The 19,908-nt window shown below is 32.2% G+C and overlaps 1 protein-coding gene across 4 annotated transcripts in view; it reads right to left on the reverse strand.

The window, feature by feature from the left end:
- LOC139510150 (uncharacterized) overlaps positions 1-19,908 on the reverse strand; it is a 36,272-nt gene that overhangs the window by 6,641 nt on the left and 9,723 nt on the right. For 2 of the 4 annotated variants that reach the window (XM_071296493.1, XM_071296494.1), the window contains exons 3-6: positions 16,702-16,886; positions 8,008-8,094; positions 7,102-7,206; positions 2,436-2,505 (exon numbers count right to left, since the gene is read on the reverse strand). In XM_071296493.1, coding sequence (XP_071152594.1) covers positions 2,436-2,505; positions 7,102-7,206; positions 8,008-8,094; positions 16,702-16,886 — 447 coding nt within the window. The remainder of the gene's footprint in view (positions 1-2,435; positions 2,506-7,101; positions 7,207-8,007; positions 8,095-16,701; positions 16,887-19,908) is intronic. The other 2 variants (XM_071296495.1, XM_071296497.1) reach the window with 1 other exon arrangement.

Genomic DNA, 19,908 nt, shown 5'->3' on the forward strand with positions numbered 1-19,908 from the left:
AATATTCCATTCTGTTGACTTATTTGTAGATCTTACATTGCTGTACATAATTGCTGTTTACAGTTTATCCATAAGAATATTGAAGAGAAAAACAAAAAACTGCAAAGATTCTTAAAAAAAACCAATTTAGGGGAGCAAACCAACTCCAGGTTGTCTGATATGTCTTAAAATTTCATGGGCAGATAGATCTTGACCTGATTAACAATTTTATCACATGTCAGATTTGCTCTAAATGCTCTGGTTTCAGATATAAGCCAAAATCTACTTTTTATCCCTATGTTCAATTTTTAGCCATGGTGGTCATTTTGATTGACGGGCTAGGTCATCGCACACACTTTTTAGACTAAATACCCCCAATGATCATTGTGGCCAAGTTTGATCATTTGGGCCAGGTGATCTAAAAATGGCATACACTCATTTTGTTTCTTACACATCTCAGTTTGATGTACTTTCAATATCAAAACATTCGATATAAAACGTTCTTATTACTTTTTTAGTAATAGAGATTCCGTATATCGCCATGTTATCGGAATTCGGAACGGGGATGTTATAACTTAAATCAGCAAAGACCCATCGAAACAAATGCTGATACAAAGTTTAATAACACTTGTAGATATTTGGATGATATATTGGCTCTCAATAATAACGATTTCAGCATGTACAATAGAGAGATAAATAAACCGAAGACGAACAATGATATCTTTATCTTTAACGGAAAGCATAATACTAAAATTTACGATAAAAGTAATGTATTTGTATTCCCCCCTCTAAAAATGGTTTTAAAGGTTATAAAAATAACCACCAACAAGTAAATCTATTTTGGCACAATGCTCAGTAATTCCCTCATTTATTATTTTACTTTTGTCATTTTATTAATCGTAACTTGAACTTAAAATATTGATATACTCGGTATCATCATAATTTGTTAAGGTCTATCCTCATAGTCCTGTTCCCTGTTTTGTTTATCCTGTTATCGATAGCAGTAGTGTATTTTGTGTATGCAAAAATATGTACAAACAATATATAGTAATATACTTTTGTTGACCTATCAGTCAGTAATTGCCTATCCTGTTACTGTAGGCATATAGACATTTTTTTTTACTTCTTTGATTTTGGTTTCCAATACGTAATTGAACCTTTTACAAATATGGATTGTTATCATTTATTGATGTCTTGCTAATAGCATAAACAGGATGTAATTTTTTCGCTTAATGTCTTGATTTCCCCCCTCTAAACTTTTATACAAAAACATACTCGCAGGGAAACAATTGAACGGACGAATTAGTATCGGTAACAGAATAGAAACACATTTCATGTTCGCCGATTTAGTTCAGTAAGTAGAAAAAAACTGACATATAATAATGAAAAAATCTATGAATATTCGTTAGAGTAAACAATCATCAATATTCAAAAATAATTTTTTTACAGATTGCAAGCCAATCAGAAAACGGAAAAACTCATACAAAATTTGTAAAAATGACACTATTAATCACATAATTTATGTTTAAAACATAAATTCTACAAACATACAAACATACAACGGCAGTTTCTATCAAAAATTTAAAATAAATATCTTAGGTGTACTGCAAATTCGAATTTATTAAAAGTGACTCCTATAAAGAAATAAACTATATTTGTTTATCAATTTTGATTGTTTTCGTTTCAAACACAATAATCCTTAAAAACTTTTGAATAAAAGCAACAGTAGTATATAGTTGTCAAAGGTACCAGGATTATAATTTAGTTCGCCAGACGCGCGTTTCGTCTACATAAGACTCATCATATACCGCTGATCGAAAGATTTTCTTGATTTTCTTGATTTGCGTTTTTTCATATTTTATTATGAATTAGGTCGTCCCTGTTTTTAAATACATTAATTTTATCACCGGAACCGCCATAATATAATACAAAAAGCACCATCACATAATATGAAAACCCCATCTTATAAAACAAAAGCACAACCATATAATAAAAAACACCATCACATAATAAAAAGCACTTTGCTTCTTATAATACAAAAGCACCATCACATAATAAAAAAGCACCACCTATAATAAAAAAAATCACCAAAGCATAATAAAAAAGCACCATCACATAATAGGAAGGCACCATCAAATAACAAAAAAGCACCATCACATAATAGAAAAGCACCATCATATAATTAAACAGCACCATCATATAATGAAATATCCACAGCATATAGTGAAAAACAACATGTCAGAGTCCTGAAATATTGTTTTGAAGATTTGCAGCACATCTGTCAAGGACCATATAAGTTACAAGTTCCGATCAGCTGTTTAAATTGCTTTTTAACTAGTTAGCTTGAACTACTAAATTATAATCCTGGTACCTTTGACAACTATTGAACTAGTTTGCATAATCATAATTTGGATTGTTTTGTACAGAAAAAGGTTATTAAATAAATAGAATTTTACCTGATGACTACGATTACTATACAGAAAGCAAACGTTCCGATCACAAGTAAGGACATACCAGCCACTAATCCTGTAAAATTAAAATATCATGCTTCATTTGTAAGAAGTATGATTATACTTGCACATTGGAAGAGCTTAGCCGCTTAATGTCTTGCGTCTAAGTTCTAAAATATTTCTACGCCTGGGCATAAGCATTCAAATGTCTATACAAGTTTCAATTTAGGCAATAAGCATGACAAATGGTTTACGAAATTGGTGATGTTTTAGTGTTACATAAGGATCAGTATTACCAATTTGATATTTAGTGATGCCTTATTATCAACGTAATGAATTAATAGAGTAATACGACGGGTGCCACACGTGGAGCTTGATCTACCAATCCTTCCGAACAACACGAAATCATCCGGGTTTTTTGTGGGTTTCAAATTACTCAGTCTTGAATTTTGTAAGTTGAGTTTTGTAGTACTAAAGTATTAATTCCTTAACAAACAAAACATTTCAGTGAGTAGTGCACGTTATTAGAATGATAAGTATAGTACAACTTATATGTGGTTCACTAACACTCAACATTGCAATCGGAAGATACTTATAACAACGTACCTCGTACTGAAAGACTATGCCCATGATGCAAATTGAAAAAATGTTTAAAATGATCATCTTTTTGTAATGATCTATTCAGTCTACTAGTATATATATTTTTGCGTCTAAGAATTTTGCCAAATTAGTTTTGTTCTTGGCAAAATATGTAAAAAAAAATGAATTACTTATTCAGACAGGTTTAAGCATTTTGGTGTTAATGATTTGTTGTTTGATCAATTATAACTAGAAACTACGGTAACAACTATAAGGTATAATTTATTATTATTATTGGTTTTTCTACAACTGTTCTCTGTATCTATTAATATTTTGTCGCGTACTATATTTTATATGACGTCACGTTGCTGCTATAGCATTTTATTACATGCTGATTGTAATAAGCTACTTACAATTACAATGAACAAATGTAAAAGCTACGAATTAACGAGGGGACTGAAATTTACTTTCTTATTGATTCAATTACATATTCATATATAGATAAGAAGATGTGGTATGTGTACCAATGAGACAACTCTCCATCCAAGTCACAAGGTATAGGACTTAACAATTATAAGTTAAAGTACGACCTTCAACACGGAGCCTTTGTACACGCATGACCTAGCTACAACGGGTAACAAAATGACTACAAACAGGAAAATCAACGGTCTCATCTAAAACACACTGGAACCAAACAAACAAACGACTCAATAACAGGTTCCTGACTTAAGACAGGTGCATAATAGTGCAGCGTGGTTAAACGTTTCAATAGGAACCAACCTTCAAACCATAAAAAGACAAGTCTATAACATATCAATTGAAATGACATAATTTTAAACTCGACCAAACAGACATTTAAACAAAAACAAGTATATTTGCATTGAGCGAAAAAATTTGACCTATGACAATCAAATACTAACGCCTGGTAAACCATCAAATCTCAACCGAATTGTTAAGCAAATAAGTGTTTACTGGCACTTTCTGTTGAGCTTTTCTAGCACAAAATATCAAACATATAGCTAGAATAAGTCGACTTTTCATCGATGTATTGTCAATCTGTAAATATTTGTTTAATAGGAAAATTACATGCCATAGATAACTGAGTAAGAGCTTTTCTTGATCCTTACTCGGACAAATGTGAGTCAATTTACATATTTTTTTATTACGAACACAATGTTATCGAGCTACATATGTTATAAAGTATGTCAAGTTGTGATATTCTGGAACAATGTTTAGATTATTTGTAAAATTAAACTTCCAATTGTCAATAATATATATACGACTGTCAAAATTTGTATGTTCTTTAACCCTCTGTATAGTTGTTGTCATTACAGATTGTATTTGTTTTGACACGAGATGTTTTTTATGATCGAGTCCTATAGGTCCATAAATACAGATACTCAAGAGTTGTGGTTTTCTAAGACTAGAAAACGAGATATGAAGTCGTTTGTTCTAGAGTTACAGTACAAATTGAGGGACATCGTTTTTATCTAGAAGTCAAATAATAATCATGTAATAAAATTGAGAATGGAAATGGGGAATGTGCCAAAGAGACAACAACCCGACCATAGAAAAAAACAACAGCAGAAGGTCACCAACAGGTCTTCAATGTAGCGAAATTTATTCTAACACAATTTTTCTATAAAATATATTTGATAGTTTGAGCGTATAAAAAGTGCTAAAAAAACACGCTATAATAATTTCTGAACATAATGTCTGTACGTATGGTGATGCAAGGCCTGCCAAAACAGCGCTAGACCTTAAATCTTGAACGCTAGACCTTAAATCCTGAACGCTAGACCTGAAATCTTGAACGCTAGACCTGAAATCTTGAGTACTAGACTATTCCTTCAGCGCTTAACATGACATCTTCAGCTTTACAGCACTAGACTTTAATCAAAGTACTGAAGTAATGAACATCGGATGACCGCGAATTCTGGTGGATGGTCACAAGCACTTGTCTCACGGGGAAAAATCACATCTTTATACCAGCAAGATAAAGGATTAAGGTACATAGACATATATTTTTTCCTGAGACAAGTTCCTGTGTGGATGATGAATAATTGACAGGGTAATCAACCTCACCGTCATAACTATTTTTTTGTAGTGATATAATTATTTATTGCCTGTATACTCTGTTTTGTTGTTTATATATTAAAATGGTTATATTATTATTTGTATAACAGTTAATATTTTCATTCATTTATATAATTCTATTCTACTATTTTAATGATAGTGCAGTGCAAGTGCATGGTGGTCACTCTTCTGTAATAATTCGTATTTCTAATAGATTGGATTTGAGTATGCATTTTGCTGCAAAAAGTTCTTGAGATATTCTTTCTAATGCGTTTACACAAATTTTCGGTATTCTTGATTTGTTATTGATATATATATATTTCCCACGACAAAACATTTTCAAATCATTTATATGTGTTCTTAAAAAAATATTTTAATGAATATTAATTGATGAAATTAATATATAACAAGCGATCAGACCGTACTCTGCGCTATAATGGTTTTTCTTTTACAAATTGTGACTTGGATGGAGAGTTGTTTCATTGGCACTCATATCACATCTTATATCTATAAGTAATGTTATTTTACACTCGATAATATTCAAAAAATTTTGAGTATTTGTATTCATAGACCGACAGACTCGATCATAAAAAAACTATTGTCAAAACAAGCTATAATGACAATCACCTTACAGAAGATTTAAGAATACGAATTTTGACTGTCGTTCCGATAGACAATTAGCTAGTTAAAAGTTTTATTTGACAGAAAATCTCAACATTGTTCCAGAATATCACAAACTATAACAGACAATCCTAACCTAACGTAAATAGACAGAAATAAAACTGTTATTTTACGTTTATAGTGACAAAGAAGGACACGTATATACTAATACATACAATACGTATTGATGAGATCATTGTCATTTTGTCAAAAACTCACTGAGCTGGCCGCACAACCTGCGGGAGAAAAGCCATTCCGATGTCAGTATAAATCACATTGGTCCGAGTGATGATCCCGACCGGCAGTAAAACGCTTGCCGAAGTGGGGCGTCCGTTTGGCTGTGCGGGATGTATCAAGTTCGAAGTCACGTCCGGTCAGAAGGGGGACGTTAAATTCGATGCCTCGTGTAAAAAGTGTGCCACGCTTTTTGCACGTTAAGAACCCTTGCAACAACTCTTTTGAGGGGTCCGTAGGTGGCCTGTTGCAAGGCAAAATGTCTGTCCCTATCCAAGATACCCTCATTTTCCAGTGGCAGTCCAAATTTCCCCGACCATCATCCTAGATAGCCTCTATCGTATCAACCTACCTATTGTATTTATTGTGAACTTGTTCTCGTCCTGAATATGCATGAAATATTTGCCACTGGACGTTAAGCAACCAACAATCAATCAAATCAATTCGAGTGATGACCAAAACAAGCTCTCATTAAGTTTTCTATGGCGTGAAATTTTTTTATTCAACAAAATATTTACAGATGGACAGTAGATTGATGAAAAGTCGAATCTATAGTTTTTGATATTTTGTACCAGAAAAGCTCAACGGGAAGTTTCTCGCCTAACCATTTTGTTGAGATTTGATGGTTTACCAGGCGTGAATACTGTTATATTAAATTTATTTGACTGTACAACATGGACGTTACAGGTAGTAATGAATTAATTTGAATACATTGATTTTGTTCCAAGGCTTTCTGAAGTAAACATGTTTTACAAAATTAATAAATATGCTGTTCAGAGTACAGAAATGAAATTTTTTCGTCAAACTGAACACCTACACAAGTGGTACATATTAAAAAAATAGTGACACGATATATATATAACGTAAAACTAGTCGACATTTAATTACAGAAATGCATTACAAATTGTGTCAACAGGTCAAATTAAAATCTGAGTACGTTTTAAGAGAACTTAGTTATTGAAAGCTAGCTAAAACCCAAAAACAATTAACAAAAAAATCTTGCATCAGACACTAAAATCAAGTAACACATCCCAAGAATTTAATGTTAAATGCTATTAAATTGTGTTTTCATAATACCTGGCATCGACAACCCCGAATAATGCTATGAAAATCTTAGATTTACCTTCATCAATATCAGGGATAATATCAGGAAAGCTTGTTGCGTGAACAAAAGGTCTGTCAGCCGATGAAGCATTTTGGATTGATGCATTACTTCCACTGGTGTTTTCTGGTAAAAAAAAATGAACAATTATATTGCTACAAAAAAAAAACGACAGTAAATTATCAATCAATTAATATTTAGAATGAACTATCAATTCAAAGTGTTGACCATATATAATATAGGAAATAGGTTTAAGAACTTGTGAGAATTGGATATCACTTGATACCAACCCTCTTTATTTAATTTAAATAGCAATAGCAAAATCGCCGATGGCTCGTTTATTATAACTTGTTTATTAAAATTAATTATCTCGAAATGTATAGATTATCGGGTTTTCTAAACATTGATATCGTAAAATATCAGCCTTGAGCCACAATGTGAACCTTTTTTGACGAGTGATTATGTGTAATTATTAAATCTCACATTGTGTCGAGCGGCTGATATTTTACTATATCTATACGAAGACAACACGATTATCTGTTTATCGTTCTATTACTGACCAGTCCTTTCTCCCTCCCTTACACAGTTTTACGCTTGACAAAAGCAAGCTTGATAACGCCTCCTCACGTATTGTGAAGTCGCTGATAACTTCTGCTCAGACATTGTAACGTCGCTGATAATGCTTGTACTTTAAAAAGCAGTGTGATACGAGAATTACGGAGCGACTGAGTAAGGTGGTATTCTATAGGCGAACGGAAGGACAATAACAGATCATATATCATGATTCAATTATCACTGGTAATTGATATGATTTTCAAAACTATTTGTGGAAATAATGACAAATTATTGTAATAAACTATTTTGCTGTTCATGGTCCTTTGATTTGATTCAATACAAAATTATGTAATCTTATCTGTACGTTGGTACCTATATGCAATGTGGTATTCATGCCTTCAATGGATGTACTTGTATAGGTTTGATTCCAACTTGTGTCTGTCATTGTCTCGTTGCTACCTATTAAATGCGAAAAAGAAGAACAATTTACTTTAGACGTGAAAATGTGTAATTATTAAATCTCTTTATTTATGTATAATAAAAAATAAGTATAAGCATAAAGAAAAATGTGTGGTACAATCGATCGTCATTATAAACATGTACCACAAAAACGAAAATGTATAATTTAGATGAATCCACAAAAAACTTCACTGGATATTTTTTGTATATGAACTCTATCCAAGTTTCACCACGACTATTTTCCCTTTTTGTGTGCAGGCTATCAAAAGTTTATGTTCTTGGAAACAGATGTAAAATAAATCCAAAACTCGTCGTCGAAATCAACATTATGTTGAATCAGTAGTCCAAAACTCCAACAATAATGGAGAGCCATGGAGTAGTGGTTAGTGCATCTGATTACTAACACAAAGGTTCCTGGTTCGATTCCCGTTCCGGGATGAAAATTACAGGGACTAAAGTTTCGGCTTTCCCTTGACACTATTTGCGAGTATGGTCTTGAGAAAACGATGATAGTCCGTCGGAAGGGGACGATAAATGGCTGACCCGTGTCAAGAGAGAGCCATATCTCTAGCACGTAAAAGACACCCTTGAAGATTTCGAAAAAGAGTAGACTAATGCCGCTACAAGGCAGCACTCGCACCCGCAAAGTGGAAAGGGATAGATATAAGTTGCAAAACTTGTTTTCCAATCCACTATACATAAATATGTTTAAACTAACAATAAAGAGTCTTATGGGGTTTTCGATTATGGGATTACTTGGACGTTTTTATAGTGATTATTTGATGACCAGACCAAATATGTCATGATTATTTGATCATCTTGTTTAGAAAAAAATAATCAATGACTAAGTGGTTATATTGGCAAAAAAGTTATGATTATGTGATAAATTGGACACCCTTATGAGGGGACTCAATATAGTAAAATACTCTTTGATGTTAATACAAATAGTCCAGTCAAACTAAGTTTGAACCTCAAACTAATTGCAACAGAAAATGTTTTTTACTTCTAATCTATAGCATTAACTCCGAAATATACACAAAAAAAGTCCCATAAAATCTGACTTGAGAAAAACTCAAATTTTGGATTTTTAATTTCTTATGGAAATTAACATTGGAAAGGGATATAACTCCGCAAAAATGAGTCTTTTTTTGGTCAGTTTTTGGTTGATTTTTTTAAAATTCATGTAAAATATGATTCTTTAATGGGGTTATAAGTTTGTAATTGACTATATTATATAATCTTCTGCTCATGAAATGTACAAAACCGAAGTATTTTTGGTATTTTTAATTTTTTATGCACATCTTTCACGAAAGAAATGCAAAATGGCTTTGTGACCATTTGGAAAAAATAATGTGAATATTTGGTATTTTTTATTATATCTGTAAATCATATTTGTTCAGCATCTACCTTGTTTAAAGAAACTATAAACCACAAATTGAAGAATATATATTTATTAATTAGTTTTATTAGTTTTGAGGTTCTTTACCTTGACATGCTGAAAAATCTAATAAATGGTCAAATAATGAATTATGAAGTCTAGTTTGAAGCTTAATAAAAGATATGAAAACACCTGTAGAGTTATATATTATTCTCAAAAGATGGCTAAAATATCAAGAATCAATACATTCTGTTGAATAGAAGCGGCAAAGTTATAATTTTGTATCAATTTTTATTGCTATTTCTGCCTTTTTTGCAGAGTTATCTCCCATATCATTCCATAGGAATTTTAAAATCATGATTTTTTTGGTTTTACTCAAGTTAGATCTTATGGGACTTTTTTCTGTGTATATTTGGGATATAATGCTAAAGATTAAAACTTTAAAATCTTATGTTGCAATTACTTCAAGGTTAGAGTCAAATTTATGCTAGATTTGCTGGACTAAAATAACAACAATGTCCTAAAACTATGACTATGTCATATAATAAATGGTATTGTTCTTTTACAGATCACAGTGCTTTGATACTAGTAGTCCAGTCAATCTAGCATACATTTGACCCTAACCTGAAAGTAATTGCAACAGAGGATTTTTAAGTTTTAATCTTTAGTATTATACCTCAAATATACACAGAAAAAAGTCCCATTAATCTTACTTGAGGAAGACTAAAAAAATCACCATTTAAAATTCCTATGGAGATTTGCATTGAAAAGGGACATAACTCTTGCAAAAATGGCAGATATATCAATAAACATTGATACAAAATAATAACTTTACCGCTTCTATTCATCAGAATGTATTGATTCTTGTTTTTTAGCGGTCTTTAGAGTATAACAAACAACTCTAAAGGTGTTTTCATATCTTTTATAAAGCTATAATCTAGATTTCGTAATTCATTAGTTGACCATTTATTGAATTTTTAAACATGTCAAGGTAAAGAATCTCAAATTTAATAAAAATAATTAAGCATGTATTCTTCTTTTTGTGGTTAAAAGTTTCTTTACAAAAGAAAGATGCTGAAAAAATATAATATAAAGATATAAATAATACCAAATTTTCATATTATTTTTTTCAAAATAGTCACAAGCTTCAAATTTGCAATTTCTTCAAGAAAAATGCACACAAAAAAAACTACCCATAACACTTCGGTTTTGTACAATTCATGAGCAGAAGATTATATAATTTAGTCTAGTAATACCAAATTATAACCCCCATCAAAGTATCATACTTTACATAGATTTTCTAGAAAATCAACAAAAAAATGACCAAAAAAGACTCATTTTTGCGGAGTTATCTCCCTTCCAATGTTAATTTCCATAGGAAATTAAAAATGCTGATTTGAGTTTTCCTCAAGTTAGATTTTATGGGACTTTTTTCTGTGTATATTAAGGGAATAATGCTATAGATTAGAACTAAAACATTTTCTGTTGATACTAGTTTATAATATGAGCGGCATATCGATTTTAATAAATAAACAGTTTTTCTAATTGTACAGTATTTTTAGAATTGAATAAAACTAAATTTATATGTGTTTGGAATTAGATAACAATTTTGTTCTATCGGTTTTAAATGCTTCACAAGTCATAACGTAGTGGTATTCGTCACCAATATCAGTTAAATCACAACGATGGCATACTTTATTGTCTCTTGCAAGACCTTGTCCTATCTTCCCGTCTTAACCGGCAATGGGTGACTGCCACATCTAAATTTGCACAATGTATACAAATAGTTATTTTGACAAAATATTAAAATATTTCTCAAACTTAATTTCTGTGTTAAAATTATATAGCATAACCCTTTAGGTGAAGCATCTTTATGTGACAAACATTGACTGTTTATATAAGTCTTGCAATTTTTGTTCAACACTTTTTGCATATGCCATATGTTTGACATTCCACAGCTGTAAACATATATGTTATATAAACAAGCCACTAATTTTCATATCCATACATAATCTGCCCCAGAATTTTATCATTTGAAATTTTGCTTTTAATGATATAAGATATATGCCCAGCTCAGCATAAACAATAAAATTGGGTGTGCTTTGTCTTAAATGTAGAATCATCTTCAAAGTTATTGTGAAACTGCCTATTCTAGAGGTGGCGTGAATCAGATGTGGATACTTAAAAATTCCAAAGATCTTTTAGAGTACATACAATCTAACTCTCTTTCATCTTGTAACAGTATTAAAACATTTGACTTTTCTTCTCTTTACACAAGTATTCCACATTCCAAACTAAAAGACAAATTGAAAGAGTTGGTATTACTTTGCTTCATAAAAAAGAATGGCCAACGTAGATACAAGTATCTTGTCTTAGGGAGGGATAAATCATACTTTGTAAAGAATCACTCTGATTCAAACAAAAAATTCTCTGAAACCGATATTATCAAGATGCTAGATTTCTTGATTGACAACATATTTGTAACGTTCGGAGGACGTGTTTTTCAACAGACTGTCGGCATCCCAATGGGAACAAACTGTGCCCCTCTACTTGCCGACTTGTTTCTTTATTATTATGAGGCTGACTTTATGCAGGAACTTCTTAGGAAGAAAGATAAGAAGTTAGCAATATCCTTTAACTTTACTTTCCGCTATATAGATGACGTTCTTTCACTTAACCATACAAAATTTGGTGACTATGTGGAACGCATCTATCCCATCGAATTGGAGATAAAGGATACTACAGATACAGTTAAGTCGGCTTCATATCTTGACTTACATCTAGAAATTGACAATGAGGGTCGGTTGAAAACAAAACTTTACGACAAAAGAGATGATTTCAGCTTTCCAATTGTGAACTTTCCATTTCTAAGTAGCAACATTCCAGCAGCACCTGCATACGGGGTATATATCTCCCAATTGATACGATATTCCCGTGCTTGCATTTCCTATCATGATTTTCTTGATAGAGGGTTACTGCTCACAAGGAAGCTATTAAACCAAGAGTTCCAAATGGTGAAGTTGAAATCATCCCTTCGTAAATTTTACGGACGCCATCACGAGTTTGTTGACCGTTATGGAATAACCGTTTCACAAATGATATCGGATATGTTCCTTACGTCGTAACTACAATCCCCTTCCCTTTCATGAATGTGACCTTCTGAATTAGACTATTTACCGGATTTGTAATCACATAAGCAACACGACGGGTGCCACATGTGGAGCAGGATCTGCTTACCCTTCCGGAGCACCTGAAATCACCCCTAGTTTTTGGTGGGGTTCGTGTTGTTTATTCTTTAGGTTTGTATGTTGTGTCATGTGTACTATTGTTTTTCTGTTTGTCTTTTTCATTTTTAGCCATGGCGTTGTCAGTTTGTTTTAGATTTATGAGTTTGACTGTCCCTTTGGTATCTTTCGTCCCTCTTTTATGCCGGCGTCACACATTGGCGTATAAACCGACGTGCACCAAACGTACAGAGAAAATTGACAAAGTCCGCATACGTTAGTTACACGCTAAGCAATCGTTAAACGCACGTTGCATACGTTTGAAGAACGTCGAAATGCAAAGATATACGCTTAGTGAACGCTACAACTACAAGAAATTGTTATGCTGCATTTTTCTCCAGCTCAAGCGTGTGCCAAGCATATACCTGTACACTACACGCACGTAACACATACGCTACAATAGGTTTTAGACACGTTTAGGGCACGTTGTGTGCGTTTCAAGATCGTTCGAATATAACTAAAACGTATGCGGGTAAGTTTTTATATGCCGGCGTCACACATTGGCGTATAGACCGGCGTGCACCAAACGTACAGAGAAAATTGACAAAGTCGGTATACGTTAGTTGCACGCCTGAAGAACGCTTAACAATCGTTTGACGCGCGTTGCATACGTTTGAAGTACGTCGAAATACAAAGGTATACGCTTGGTAAACGCTACAACTCGAGGAAATTTCTATGCAGCATAAATATTTTCATCCAGCTCAAGTGGGTGTCTAGCGTATACCTGTACACTACGCACACGTAATCATACGCTCCAAGCGCGTTAAAAACGCTACAGATAAGTTTAAGACACGTTTAGGGCACGTTGTATACGCTTCACGACTTTAACTAAAACGTATGCGGGTTTGTTTGTAACTAACAACCAATAATAGAACGTCCAAGATACGAACGGGACGCGTCTCAAATACGTTCAAGAGTCTTTTTTCCGTCGTAGCGTGCATTCTGTCTACGTTAGACACACGCCAGGCATACGCCAACATACGTTACTTGAACGCCCGATAAACGCTTAGGTACACTTCTCGTACGCCCAATACACGCTCAAAGCTCGTTATGCACACTATACAGATATAGAATGATTGACAGGTTGAATGCATCCAAAATTACTAGCGTATTGGCAGCGTACATGATTTTTTACCACGCCCACTTAGCTATACGCTGATGTGTGACGCCGGTATAACAAACACCCCATAATCAAACGTCCCAACTACGCCGAAAGCACGAACTATCGCCCCAGATACGTCGGGGACGCGTCTCAAATACGTTCAAGAGACTTTTTTTTTCTTTCGTAGCGTGTATTCCATCTACGTTAGACAGACGCCAGGCATACGCTAGCATACGTTACTTGAACGCCCGATAAACGCTTATGTACGCTTCTCGTACGTCCAATACACGATTAAAACGCGTTGTGCACACGATACAGATATGATTGACAAGTTGAATGTACCAAATACACTAGCGTATTGGCAGCGTACATGATTTTTAACCACGCTCGGGATACGACGGATTACAAAATCTTCGGTGAATACGTTTCAATAAATCAAAATTTAAAAGCCCCCAAATTTCTGAGGCATACAGAAGAACTGGCACGACAGCTTTATCAAAAATATCTAACTGACACTCTGAAGATAGATTGTTCTGTCCGCATTATTTTAAGGCACAATATATTGCTGTCATACCTTGCTCATATAATTATTTTTATGTTGTCATTAAAAAAAACATTTTTGCAAAAAATAGACCAATTTCAATTTTACAATCATCCGTATAAAAAAATCAAGTTCTGTGGAATTCTACCACCTGATGTTTTTTAATCTTAATTTCGTTTTTTCCACAGTAAGAATCTGCTACCATTTTTTACAGTATTTTGAGAAAGAATTTAACATATTTTGTAAATCGAAACTGGTCTCCGCTAACAGAACAATGTCATCAGCATATAAACATAAAGATATTTTTAAGTAAACGTTAATTAAAGGGGCACTAGCTACGAGATATATGACAAACCTAATATTTTTTTTTTTTTTTTTGCTCAATCAGTAATGAAATAAAAACAGTGAAATAACAATTCCTTTTAAGTAGCCAATAAGATTCAATTTTGTCAAAATAAGCAACAAAATTGATTATGAATTATTCACTTGCAAGGGAATAATTCGACCTCATTAAATCCGTATTCATGTGCACTTTAATTTAACCCCTTAGCTTGAGATGGATAACACGTAAATTGTATGTGTAAAATTATTTAACGAAAGAGAATGTCAACATGGAAAGTGAAACAAATCAATTGAATGACTGATTCGATCCACAAATAAACATTCTAATACAGGTAAAAACTATTATAAACATTTATTTTTTTATCTGTAATATGAAATTAGATAGACCTAGAATAATTCAACAGCACGTGTTTGCTTGATTTATTTATATCTATATTTATGTTTACATCGCTTATATGGTCATCGGATGACTATAGAGGTCAACTCGATATAGACAATAATAGTGCATTGACTTGACATATCAACGATATAAGGATGAGGCTTAGAAACGGGGAAATGAGAGGCTCTGCCGAGCTTTTTCCCCGTTTCGGGCCGAATCCTTATATCGTTGATATGTCAAGTCAATGCACTATTATTGTCTTTATACTGCAATCTAAAAAAAACATTTTCAATTGTTGTTTCATGTGTTAATGTTATTATTTGCTTAAATATTGGAAACTTCTTCCTTTTATAAAAAGGCCTCATATCATGCAGGCGGTGAAATATACAACACGATGAAATGTACATGGTGACCGAATTTGTTTGAGAATGAACTAAAATATCAGCAATAACCATAAAACATAATAATTTATAGTTTGCAAACCAAAAATATTAACAAGTGAAATATGTTATTTTTCTAAAAATTGCAAAAGAAATAAGTTTGAGTCGTTGTATACATTGGAAACAAGAACAGGTTGAATAGGTCGTATGAATAATTAATTATAATTTCGGAAATTTCTAATTAAATATTCATGAGGAAAAGTGATATCAGGTCAGTGACTGTATATGACATAGAAATATACGGTCAACGCATTTTGACTGCTCAAATAAAACGAGTGCAGTATAAAAATAAAAATACACACGAAACGAAGCTACGTATATTCATGCATGTGCCTTGTTTATTGTTTTATTTAGACTCTTAATAGTTTGGATAAATGTTTTACATTGTTATAAATCAAATATGAGAATTTGATTAGAATCGGTGAACAAGAGTTTGACAGCTAGTGCCCCTTTAAGCTCATTTTAAATCTGAATTATTAGAAGTCAAACCAGATAAATTTGATCTCTCTAAAATAAACTAGAAGATCATTTAGATATACTGAAAATAAGGCAGGAAAAAGGTTTTCCCAATGTCGGACTTCGATTTCACATGGGAAAGGGCTGACTTTTCATTATTATGAATTACATATTACTTTATATCTTTGTTCATGATTATATGTTCTGAATAATTCGATAACATTTACCGTCTATACTATTATTTAACGGTTTGAATAAAAAAATATCTCTGATTAGAATCAAAAGCGCGTTGGAAATCAATAAAAGCACAATTTAATTTGTTCTTCTTTACTTTCAATAGTTCAAATAATGCGTACAAAGAAATATATGATCATTCGTGCTATGTCCATGCGCAAAACCTGCCTGATTTTTCGTGAAGTATGAAAATATGGTCTAGGTAATCACATAGCCTTGTATCCAATATACTAGTAGTCTAAGAAGTAAATATTTTCCCGAGGCAAGATAAAAGTGTTATTGGTCGGTAATTCTTCGGCTCTGATTGCAAGAAAAAAAAGACACCCAAGAAAAACCCAAACGAAATTCAATCTTGCTTGGATGGCAGACTTTAAATGTGTGATATGGTCTTCCAGTCCGATCAATAAATTGAGACAGCGGAATAATAGCAAAACAATGATATACATATTACCTATATACATTTCGCAAAGCATCCGGAGCTTCTTTGGTATTATTTCCAAAGCACTGGTATCATTCAAACAACTACAATTCATGGAGTCGCTCATAAAGTCTGAACACGTCAGGTTACTTTCAACGCAGTTTTTCCAACATCTGACACAATCAAAGTCGTGTAGTCCTAACCATACTTCTTCTGCACTGCGAAATAGATAAGTTAAATGTTAAGGGTTATTCCCGATTGTCCCACTTTTTTTTAAAATTCTAAAGTTCTGATTGTCATACATTATTTATGAAGTAAAATGTTCTTAAATAAACTGATGTCTTATTTGCTAGATAAACGAGAAAAAAATAATTGCATGTTCAAACTTTTATTTAGTATTTATTTTATAAAAGTATGAAATATGATTTTTTTAAATAATCAGATTAATGCACTTTTGATTAAATAATATAATTTTTCTGATTTCCAAAATATATTTATAATGATATGTTTATTTATAAAATAAATATCAATATCAATTATTTGATATTGCTTTTGTCTCATTGCCAGCTACAGGAAAATGTTTTTCTTTTTTTAGCTTGCTTGCTTTGATTTATGCATGTTACTTATCTATTATGTTATACATGTTGCTTATCTATTATATTATGCATGTTGCTTATCTATTATATTTTGCATGTTGCTTATCTATTATATTATGCATGTTGCTTATCTATTATATCATGCATGTTGCTTATCTACTATATTATGCATGTTGCTTATCTATTATGTTATACATGTTGCTTATCTATTATATTATGCATGTTGCTTATCTATTATATTTTGCATGTTGCTTATCTATTATATTATGCATGTTGCTTATCTATTATATCATGCATGTTGCTTATCTACTATATTATGCATGTTGCTTATCTATTATGTTATACATGTTGCTTATCTATTGTATTATGCATGTTGCTTATCTATTATATTATGCATGTTGCTTATCTATTATATTATGCATGTTGCTTATCTATTATGTTATAGATGTTGCTTATCTATCGTATTATGCATGTTGCTTATCTATTATATTATGCATGTTGCTTATCTATTATATTATGCATATTGCTTATCTATTATATTATGCATGTGTTTTGTATATATGTGTAGGACTCAAATCTATGGTGGGTTCCAGATCTATGGCAGATTCCGGATCTATGGTAAATATGACGTCATGCCATCCCAAATTTATGGCAGATTTTTTAAACCCTAATCTATGGCAAGTTTTGTAATGTCCTAATCTATTGCGGATTTTTTGTTTGTTGGTATCAAAGACAGGAAAGGCAGGAAAGGTAGTCTTTTCGGTTTTTTTTGTTATGGGAATTTATAATAATAATAAAAAGTATAGAATGAACATTAAAATTTAACAAATTACAGGAATTTTGTACAACATATATCATCTTCTGCTTGTATCGCTCACTTGACAAGTTCGTTGCTGGTTTTAGGGAACATATATTTGTTTAAGCTTTTTTCTTTTGAAGTGTATTTTAAACTTTGAACGTTTAGTGCTCTAATCAGCATGCATTTCTTTAAATTAAAATCTTCAGGGCCATTCTATTGAACCTTCGTGGGAAAATCTAGCATCTTACACATGACTTGACTGTCAACCGTAAAACAATGGCTTCGATATAACCCTTTACTGATAATCTTATACCGAAATCTACATGTTTAGACCATTCTTAGTCAAACAATCATGTACCTCATCAGAGGTTTGGAAAAAAGTAAATTAGAAACTAGATTAAATGTCCAAATATTCAGAATTCTTATCTAACTATTTCATTCGTGTAAATCGAACACTGCATTTCATTATAACTACTAGCAATTAACTGATAAACATTCTGCATTCATTAAATGAACGTATATCTTAATTCTCTTTCTGTAACAATCAGCATATTAAACATTATAATGTAGAAGGTTTTTTTTACGATTTTTTAGTAGTTTACCTACAAATTATATCAGATAAATAATGTTTATATTTGTTACACTGCGACTTAATTTGTTGCAACAATATCTGATGTATTGTGTTGGGATGTTCATGTTATGTATTGTGCATGTGTAACCGGAGAGCACGAATTTCATTACAAAATTGCTTGTTTCCACCGGGACTCGAACCCGGGACCTCTGTGTTACAAGGCAGCGCGCTAACCGACTGAGCTAAAGAAGTTCTTCCCTAGCTCAACCGCTTACGGCTGACTAAGTATCTACTAAGTTTTCTAAGGGAAGCAATCCCGTCACACATGCTTTATTGTTGTACCTTCTGCATTGTATTTGCCTTTTAATCATAGACTCTTCATATCGTGTGTGTGCTTTTACGATACAGTTTTGAACCTGTATTTACAAGTTGATGAAAATTTGCATATAGGCTATTTTTTACCTGATTAAATAAAATATGTAATAAAAAATATACCTTCATGTGCTACTTTTTGAGTAAAATGAGGTCGACATTTTGTATATTTGCTCAAAATTCAGATTTGTGTCCGTATTTTCTTTTTCGAAAAAAACTTTTTTGTTTTAAAAGATAAACACAAATTGTTTTTTGTTAAATAATCGGTAATTTCTGTATTTTATCAGTATCATTAAAAATTATGCAATTTTTATTCCGAAATAATTCTATATTTATCAAATGTTCATAAATAGAGGAAAAAACGTCATTTTTTGCTGCATGTTTATCAAAATTAAAAAAAAATGCGCTATTTACAGTTTTATAAAATTTGGGTCACATAATCTACTTGCAAAATGAAACAAATTGCTGTTTTAAAAAATAGGGGTCCATGAACTCGTTTTCAAATTAAATCAGTTTGAATGATAAAAATCAGTCAAAAAATGCATCTTTTCCCGATATGTCATAGTTTGACGTCGCGAAAATAACATTTTACGTTAGCAACGTCATTACCTTCCCTGTAACTGTATCGTATGCCCTTTATTGTTACTCTTAAGTAGACATCTAATAAGTACGTAGAATTGAGTCGTGCTTGATATGTCGGCTATTTTCTGACTTAATATTATATTCTATGTTGATGATTCTCTTTACCTTTTGTATATAGTGTAAAGGAATAAGATCATATACATGATAACTCAAAAATTAGAAAGACAGAGTTTGAGAACAGCATGCAATTGTCTTATAAACATATTCCAAATTGTCCTTCTCAATTGCATTACTTTTTCACCTGTAATTTCAAAAAGGTT

The sequence above is a fragment of the Mytilus edulis genome, chromosome 2 (assembly GCF_963676685.1).
Source record: "Mytilus edulis chromosome 2, xbMytEdul2.2, whole genome shotgun sequence".
In the NCBI taxonomy this organism is placed as follows: Eukaryota; Metazoa; Mollusca; class Bivalvia; order Mytilida; family Mytilidae; genus Mytilus; species Mytilus edulis.